This window comes from Hordeum vulgare, chromosome 5H (genome assembly GCF_904849725.1).
Source record: "Hordeum vulgare subsp. vulgare chromosome 5H, MorexV3_pseudomolecules_assembly, whole genome shotgun sequence".
Lineage (NCBI taxonomy): Eukaryota > Viridiplantae > Streptophyta > Magnoliopsida > Poales > Poaceae > Hordeum > Hordeum vulgare.
Window position 1 is genome coordinate 495,881,930 of NC_058522.1, and position 9,831 is coordinate 495,891,760.

The 9,831-nt window shown below is 50.0% G+C and overlaps 1 protein-coding gene across 1 annotated transcript; it reads right to left on the reverse strand.

The window, feature by feature from the left end:
* Positions 1 to 989, reverse strand: LOC123396720 (dehydration-responsive element-binding protein 1H-like). Its single transcript, XM_045091572.1, has one exon. The coding sequence runs from the start codon at positions 868 to 870 to the stop codon at positions 145 to 147; it is 726 nt and encodes a 241-aa protein (XP_044947507.1). The 5' UTR covers positions 871 to 989; the 3' UTR covers positions 1 to 144.
* Positions 990 to 9,831: the final 8,842 nt, after the last annotated feature.

The following is a 9,831-nucleotide window of genomic DNA, read 5'->3' on the forward strand; positions in this document are numbered from 1 at the left end:
TTTCATAATGAGTGCTCGATTGCAAGCAGCTTCGATTTACTAGCTAGTAGTACAATCTACAGAGTCTTCTCCCGGAATAGGAAAACTTTGCGAAGGAAAGAAAAAAAAAAATACTACATAGTCAAAACAAAGCAGAGTCCAAGACTAGCTCCACAGCGCGAACTCGGTTGCCACCTCCCCGAATTCTCCGTTATCCCAGTACGCGCCCGTGCTGTTCGCCACCGGCGGCGGGTCCATGAGCAGCGCCTCCGCGAGGCTCGCGTAGTACGAGCCAAACTCCATTTCCGGGAAGAAGTCAAGCCTGAACATTTCGATGTCCATTCCGACCGGTACCGCCAAGTCTCCATCCGCGGAAGGTTTCGACGTCTCCGACGAGCCGGCACCGTCAGACTCAGACGACGATTCTGCAGGAGCGCCACAGGAGGCCTCCTCGTCGACCGTGGCGCTGATGGACCCACCGGCAGCCTCCCGTCGCTGCAAATCCGCGACGGCCTCGACCGCCGCGCGCCGGACGTCGGCGAGATCGGAGTGCGCGGACGGCACGGCGAGCAGCCACGCGGAGTCCGGGAAGTTGAGCCGCGCGGCGGAGCGGCCGCCCAGGGCGAGCATTGCGGCATCGTTCGCGCGCGCTGCGATCTCGGCCGTGGCGTACGTCCCGAGCCAGAGCCGAGCGCCGCGCTTGCCGGGGACGCGAACCTCGCAGACCCACCGTTCGGCGTTGCCCCGGCGCCGCACGCCGCGGTACACCGGGTGCCTTGTCTCGCGGAACTTGGTGCGCCCCGCCGGGCGCTTGGCCGTCGACGACCGTCCCGACGCGTTCTCGTTGGAAGAGGAGGGGGGAGAGCTCGAGACCTCAAGGCCCATGTCCATGGCAACCGGCAGAGTGCTCGGTGCTTCCTTGCGGATCAGTCAAGCCTGCTGCTTGAGCTTAGTGAGGAGTGTGAGCTAGGTGCGAGATGCTCGAGCTTGAGTGAGAGTGTTCGTTGAGTGTTAGCATATCTGGAGTGTGTGAAGACGTATTTATAGGTGCTCCTATGTGCTGTGCTGGTGGTTGAAGTGTATGAACGCGCTGAAGACAGCGGTCGGGATGCCGGCGTAAGAACAGCTGGGACCGTGGGGGGTTAAATTAAGTGGTGTTGATAGCGTCATGAGACTTTTCTCTTGAGGGCCTGGGCGTGTGGGGGCTTTTGGCTTTGCAGTGTTAAACAAGAGGCAACTTCCTACTTGCCTAACAGAGTGACGGCTGCGTGGTTGGACGGCTGGTAGGCGGGTGAGAACAACTCCAACGCCATCGATACATTTCGTCCAGCCCGTCCGTTTGGGTTGCCGTGAATGAAAAAGTCAATTCAACGCGTCGATTCAAATAGACATGCGTTCGATTTTGTTTGTGTATTGATCGATTTCCGGTTCATTTTTTAGCCTGGTGGTTTGCGTCGGCACCTCCCCCAACGTCGTAACCTCGCCACCACCATCGTCTCGCTGCCGGGATTTCTCCAAGCCAGCCACCTGGTTCAAGGGAGGCGCGCCTCCCTTCACCGGCCAGCTCCTTCGACGCCGCCCATAAGTTGTTCGATAGTTTGCCAAGCTACAAAATGGACTCCGTCGATGAGTTTTTTTCCATAATTTCCTTTGCGACTCTCACGATTCCTCGTCCGATGATGAGGAGGAGATCTTGGCTGCCGTGTTGGTCCATCACCACCTTAATAGCCAACGGTCGTTGTTTTGTGGCTCGATCCCGGGACACCTGCCGGCGTTGAATCGTAACCGATAGAGCGGTCATTTCCTTCTTTGGAAGGACTATTTTGACACAACCAATCTGTTGTTCAAACATCAGAAATTTTGGCGGCGTTTCCATATGGCTAGGCAGGTTTTAAACCGTATTAGAGAGGGGGTGGTCGGATACGATAACTATTTCGAGTGCAAAGAGGACGCCCTTGGAAAGATTGGCTTCTCGTCTTATCAAAAATGCACCGCAGCCATCCGGATGCTTGCATATGAAATGCCCGGTGATCTCATTGATGAGTATGTCTGTATGAGCGAGTCTACATGCCTAGAGTCCATGTACATACTTTGCAAGGATGTGATTGTTGTGTTTGGTCCTGAGTACTTGAGAGAGCCGACTCCTTACGATAAAGCCCGCTTCTTGGCGATGAATGCCAACAGGGGCTTTCGAGGGATGCTTGGCAGCATAGACTGCATGCACTTGGAGTGGAAGAACTGCCCTACCACTTGACAAGGGCGGTATAAGGGTCATGTCAGGGCTTGCACTGTCATACTTGAGCTCGTGGCCTCACAAGATCTCTTGATCTGGCACTCTTTTTGGCATGGACGGATCACATAATGATATCAACATGCTTCAATGCTCGTCGGTGTTTGCAAGGCTTGCGAAAGGCAACAACCCACCTATGTGTTGGAATTATGCCCTAGAGGCAATAATAAATATAGTTATTATTATAATTCCTGTATCAAGATAATAGTTTATTATCCATGCTATAATTGTATTGGATGAAGACTCATTTACATGTGTGGATACATAGACAAAACACCGTCCCGATCATGCCTCTAGTTGGCTAGCCAGTTGGTCAATGATAGTCAGTGTCTTCTGATTATGAACAAGGCGTTGTTGCTTGATAACTGGATCACGTCATTGGGAGAATCACGTGATGGACTAGACCCAAACTAATAGACGTAGCATGTTGATCGTGTCATTTTGTTGCTACTGTTTTCTGCGTGTCAAGTATTTATTCCTATGACCATGAGATCATATAACTCACTGACACCGGAGGAATGCTTTGTGTGTATCAAACGTGGCAACGTAACTGGGTGGCTATAAAGATGCTCTACAGGTATCTCCGAAGGAGTTAGTTGAGTTAGTATGGATCAAGACTGGGATTTGTCACTCCGTGTGACGGAGAGGTATCTCGGGGCCCACTCGGTAATACAACATCACACACAAGCCTTGCAAGCAATGTGACTTAGTGTAAGTTGCGGGATCTTGTATTACGGAACGAGTAAAGAGACTTGCCGGTAAACGAGATTGAAATAGGTATGCGGATACTGACGATCGAATCTCGGGCAAGTAACATACCGAAGGACAAAGGGAATGACATACGGGATTATACGAATCCTTGGCACTGAGGTTCAAACGATAAGATCTTCGTAGAATATGTAGGATCCAATATGGGCATCCAGGTCCCGCTATTGGATATTGACCGAGGAGTCTCTCGGGTCATGTCTACATAGTTCTCGAACCCGCAGGGTCTGCACACTTAAGGTTCGACGTTGTTTTATGCGTATTTGAGTTATATGGTTGGTTACCGAATGTTGTTCGGAGTCCCGGATGAGATCACGGACGTCACGAGGGTTTCCGAAATGGTCCGGAAACGAAGATTGATATATAGGATGACCTCATTTGATTACCGGAAGGTTTTCGGAGTTACCAGGAATGTATCGGGAATGACGAATGGGTTCCGGGAGTTCACCGGGGGGGCAACCCTCCCCGGGGAAGCCCATAGGCCTTTGGGGAGACACACCAGCCCTTAGTGGGCTGGTGGGACAGCCCACAAGTGCCCTATGCGCCAAGGAGAAGAAAATCAAGAGAGAAAGAAAAAAAAGGAGGAGGTGGGAAGGAAGGGGGACTCCCTCCCACCAAACCTAGTCCAACTCGGTTTGGGGGGGGGAGAGTCCTCCCCCTTGGCTCGGCTGACCCCCTTGAGGGTCCTTGGACCCCAAGGCAAGGCCCCCTCCCTCCCACCTATATATACGGAGGTTTTAGGGCTGATTTGAGACGACTTTTCCACGGCAGCCCGACCACATACCTCCACGGTTTTTCCTCTAGATCGCGTTTCTGCGGAGCTCGGGCGGAGCCCTGCTGAGACAAGGTCATCACCAACCTCCAGAGCGCCGTCACGCTGCCGGAGAACTCTTCTACCTCTCCGTCTCTCTTGCTGGATCAAGAAGGCCGAGATCATCGTCGAGCTGTACGTGTGCTGAACGCGGAGGTGCCGTCCGTTCGGTACTAGATCGTGGGACTGATCGCGGGATTGTTCGCGGGGCGGATCGAGGGATGTGAGGACGTTCCACTACATCAACCGCGTTCTCTAACGCTTCTGCTGTACGGTCTACAAGGGTACGTAGATCACTCATCCCCTCTTGTAGATGGACATCACCATGATAGGTCTTCGTGCGCGTAGGAAATTTTTTGTTTCCCATGCGACGTTCCCCAACAGTGGCATCAGAGCTAGGTTCATGCGTAGATGTCTTCTCGAGTAGAACACAAAAGTTTTTGTGGGCGGTGATGTGCGTTTTGCTGCCCTCCTTAATCTTTTCTTGATTCCGCGGTATTGTTGGATTGAAGCGGCTTGGACCGACATTACTCGTACGCTTACGAGAGACTGGTTTCATCGTTACGAGTAACCCCCTTTGCTCAAGGATGACTGGCAAGTGTCGGTTTGTCCAACTTTAGTTGAATCGGATTTGACCGAGGAGGTCCTTGGATGAGGTTAAATAGCAACTCATATATCTCCGTTGTGGTGTTTGCGTAAGTAAGATGCGATCCTACTAGATACCCTTGGACACCACGTAAAACATGCAACAACAAAATTAGAGGACGTCTAACTTGTTTTTGCAGGGTATGATTGTGATGTGATATGGCCAACGATGTGATGTGATATATTGGATGTATGAGATGATCATGTTGTAATAAAAATATCGACTTGCACGTCGATGGTACGGCAACCGGCAGGAGCCATAGGGTTGTCTTTATACTAACGTTTGTGCTTGCAGATGCGTTTACTATTTTGCTAGGATGTAGCTTTAGTAGTAATAGCATAAGTAGCACGACAACCCCGATGGCAACACGTTGATGGATGATCATGGTGTGGCGCCGGTGACAAGAAGATCGTGCCGGTGCTTTGGTGATGGAGATCAAGAAGCACGTGATGATGGCCATATCATGTCACTTATGAATTGCATGTGATGTTAATCCTTTTATGCACCTTATTTTGCTTAGAACGACGGTAGCATTATGAGGTGATCTCTCACTAAAATTTCAAGACGAAATTGTGTTCTCCCCGACTGTGCACCGTTGCTACAGTTCGTCGTTTCGAGACACCACGTGATGATCGGGTGTGATAGACTCAACGTTCACATACAACGGGTGCAAAACAGTTGCACACGCGGAACACTCGGGTTAAGCTTGACGAGCCTAGCATGTGCAGACATGGCCTCGGAACACATGAGACCGAAAGGTCGATCATGAATCATATAGTTGATATGATTAGCATAGGGATGCTTACCACTGAAACTATACTCAACTCACGTGATGATCGGACTTGGGATAGTGTAAGTGGATCATGAACCACTCAAATGACTTGAGAGATGTACTTTTTGAGTGGGAGTTTAGCATATAATTTGATTAAGTTGAACTCTAATTATCTTGAACATAGTCTAAGTCCACTTTGAATATATTTGTGTTGTAGATCATGGCTCACGCGACAGTCATCCTGAATTTTAATACGTTCCTAGAGAAAGCTAAGTTGAAAGATGATGGAAGCAACTTTGTAGACTGGGCTCGTAATCTCAAGCTAATCTTACAAGCTGGGAAGAAGGATTATGTCCTTAATGCTGCGCTAGGAGATGAACCACCCGCTACGGCTGATCAGGATGTTAAGAACGCTTGGTTAGCACGTAAGGAGGACTACTCAATAGTTCAATGTGCAGTCTTGTATGGCTTAGAACCGGGACTTCAACGTCGCTTTGAGCGTCATGGAGCATTTGAGATGTTCCAGGAGTTGGAGTTTATCTTTCAGAAGAACGCCCGGATCGAGAGGTATGAGACCTCCGATAAATTCTATGCTTGCAAGATGGAGGAAAACTCGTCTGTCAGTGAACATGGGCTCAAAATGTCTGGGTACTCAAACCGTCTAGCTGAACTGGGGATTGAACTCCCGCAAGAAGCTATCACTGACAGAATCCTTCAATCACTGCCGCCAAGCTACAAAGGCTTTGTGTTGAACTACAGCATGCAAGGGATGAACAAGTCTCCCGGCGAGTTGTTTGCGATGTTGAAAGTCGCAGAGTCTGAACTCCGTAAAGAGCATCAAGTGTTGATGGTGAATAAGACCACTAGTTTCAAGAGAAACGACAAAGGCAAGAAGGGCAATTCGAAGAAGAGCGGCAAGCCTGTTGCCAATCCGCCGAAGAAACCCAAAGCTGGACCTAAGCCTGAAACGGAGTGTTTCTATTGCAAGGGTATGGGTCACTTGAAGCGCAATTGCCCAAGTATCTGGCAGATAAGAAGGCGGGCAAAGAAAAATCAGGTATATTTGATATACATGTTATTGATGTGTACTTAACCGGCTCTCGTAGTAGTGCCTGGGTATTCGATACCGGTTCTGTTGCTCATATTTGCAACTCGAAGCAGGAACTGCGGAATAGACAAAGGCTGGCGAAAGACGAAGTGACGATGCGCGTAGGAAATGGTTCCAAGGTTGATGCAATCGCCGTCGGCACAGTGTCACTTCAGCTACCATCGGGATTAGTGATGAACTTAAATCATTATTATTTAGTGCCTGCGTTGAGCATGAACATTATATCTGGATCTTGTTTATTGCGAGACGGTTACTCTTTTAAGTCTGAGAATAATGGTTGTTCTATTTCTATGAGTAACATCTTTTATGGTCATGCACCGAATGTGAGAGGACTGTTCATATTGAATCTTGATAGCGATACGCATATACATAACATTGAGACCAAAAGAGTTAGAGTAAACAATGATAGCGCCATATTTTTCTGGCACTGACGCTTGGGTCATATTGGTGTAAAGCGCATGAAGAAACTCCATGCTGATGGACTTTTGGAGTCACTTGACTTTGATTCACTTGACACGTGTGTCGTGGTTTTGTCACGGCAGATGTCCTCGTGAAAGGACTTAGTACTGGAGCCATCGCACCTTGGTGGCGACTCAAAGGGGTTAAGCGGGAGAGACACGGCGATTTACCCAGGTTCGGCCCCTCGAGAAGAGGTAATAGCCTACGTCCTGCTTTGTGTGTATTGATGTAGATTCGATTACAAGGAAGGCGTAACTCGCCTAAACCTAGCACTCGATGATTTCTAACCTGCCTCTCCCCCTCCAGACTCGCCTTTATATATAGGTCGAAGCCTTAGGGTTTACAAGAGTCCCTTCCTTTTTACAAATCGTGACCACCGCGGTCTCTAAGTCGCCATCTTGCAAAACCCAGAGTCCTTCCATAGATCATAACCATCCTGCGACTTCGAACCGCCCAGGCTGAGGCCCAACTAGCCTTAAAGGATGAATCGCCTTAAGAGTAACCCGGCCCATATTCGGCGGGTCACTTTAACAGGCAATATCCCCAACATTAGGCCCCAAATTGACTTGAATCTTCATGCCAATGCTTCCATTTTAGTCGAAGGCGATTCACTCCTCTGTGTTCCTCCGTACACCAGAAATCTTAACTCGCCAGCTAGTACCGGACAAAGTCTGTGAGTCGCCAACGCATTTCCCATCATTACTTTCCTTAGCCCTTGATTCTCGGGAACTCCAACACAATCCCAACGGATCTTTTGGTGCGTCATTATCCCGAAATTTTCGGGCGCCATCATGGCGAATCTTTCCTTCCTTGACGGTTCCCGCTCATAGCGCCTCGATCCCCGCGCCCGTCCTGATAAATAGGCGGAAGGGACAGGGCTGACACCGGCCACCTACCAGTCCCGTCAATATCTCCACCATCATCTCAGCGAGAAGAAAACGCTCCGCATCCCGAAGGCTTCGCCGCCGGCCGCAAACTCTACCCCCGTCCGAAGAACTCCAGTGCTGCCCGCAGGCCGTTGCCGTCCGAGAAGCTCCAACGCCGCCCGCAAACCGTCGCCGTTCGAGGAGCTCCGGCGCCACCCGCAAGCCGCTGCCGTTCGAAGAGCTCCGGCGCCGCCCACAAGCCGCTGCCGTTCGAAGAGCTCCGGCGCCGTTCGAGGAACTCCAGCGCCGCCCGCACGTCGTCGCCGTCGCCAGGCTCCATCATCACCAATCTTCTTCGACCAAGATCTTCAGGTTAGGCCACTGTTTCCTTCTTTAAGGGTAGATTTAGTTCTTGTTCTTGCCGCCGCCATTGCCATAGCTCCGAAGCTCTATGCTCGTCACCATCTTAACTGTCGAACTGATTAGTCCGAGCGCCATTAGGGCACCTAGTGTTTCGAACAATGCTATCCATCTGTGCCCTTGCGAATTTTCGCAACAGACTAGTCTTTTTAAACATGAGGCACCATCCTGATCACACACCGTTCATGTTTTAGCCACGTCCGTAAGCTTTTATATCTGTTGAATAGATCCATTCCTCTTTCACTGTTTGCAAAAAGCTGTTTGGAAACCTCGTCCTTCCCTTAGTGTTTCGGAAAGAATAAATTTTACCACCCACAGTAGCGTCGCTTCTGAGAATAGCCCTGCTCCGATAGGTCGCCACATCATCCCAACCCGGCCTCCCAATCCGGCGGGTTAAGCAGAAGCTAGTCCCGACTCACATAGTAAATATTCGAGACATGTAATACCATTTTCTTGCCTATTTGTAGCATGGGTGCCGTTTTCAAGAGTGATTGGTTCCCCACCAAAGTTGACGACGCTGTTTTGGCGAATTACATGAAAGCGGGCTGCTTGGATCCTCAAGACGTCATTGGATGGCGCACCGTGTTAGGAGAAGACCTACCCAACCCCAAGGAAGGGGAGATAGTAGTTTTTGTGGAACACTTAGAACGGGGTTTTAAACCGCCCGGATCTAAATTCCTTAGAGACGCCCTGAATTTTATGAACGTCCGACTCCAGGATTTGGGACCCAATTCCATAAGCAACCTAAGTCAATTCCAAGTCCTTTGCGAAGCTTATTTGCGGATCGAGCCTTCCGTCCCTCTGTTTTGGTACTTTTTCCACTTGAATCGCCAGACGGAATTCCACAATGGCCCCAGTTTGGAACTCGGCGGGGTCAACGTCCAGCGTCGCAGAGACAGCCCGTTCCCTGCACTCACTATGCCTAGCCATCCCAAAGGATGGGGTGAATCTTGGTTCTACTGCAAGGAAACATCCCCTGCCAGCGAAAACAAACTTCAGGGTTACAGGCCAAGCCGCCTCCCAGTCAACTTCAAGCTCCCTGACAAGCTCACCGAGGAAGAAGAGTCAGAATTCGTCCCAATTCTGTCCGAACTGAGATCCTTGACGAACAACGGTCTCACCGGGGTTGACTTGATTCGTTGCTGGGTCGAATGGCGGATCCTTCCTCTGAGCCGCCGAGACGGCCTGATGTGCGAATTTGACGGTACTTTGGATCACCCCCAATGCTACTTCCACACAACATTAACGGAAAAAGACATAGTCACCATCATCAGGAAGCTGACCGGCGAACCTGCAGCGAAATGCGGCCAAATCGGCCTTAAGCCCTTCTGCAAGATTAACCCGGCACCCAAGGTAACCAAAGCTAACTCGCCCTCAACTTTTATTTCATCTGTTTTACTGTCATCATGACTTCATGCCATATCCCCTTCCAGAAAGGCGACAAGTTCTGGTCTAGGAGACCTAAGAAACAAGCCATGAGGAGTGCTAAGCCGCCTTCCAAGAAAAACAAAGGCAAAGGCAAATCGGCTGCGGCCGAGCCATCTGAAGTCGACGAATCTCAAGCTGGCGACGCACTCTCAGAGGTACCAATCTGTCCTCACTTTCACTCGCCACTTATCATCTTTTAACTTTTATTTATCTCTCGCTCCTCTTATAATAGAATGAAGATAACGAGAGCCAGGAAGACTCTGTCGAGGTAATTTCCGTCTCCTCCG

What these genes read in the sequence shown, in the direction of transcription:
- LOC123396720 (XM_045091572.1), bottom strand. Translation starts at nt 870, where the DNA reads ATGGACATGGGCCTTGAGGTCTCGAGCTCTCCCCCCTCCTCTTCCAAC.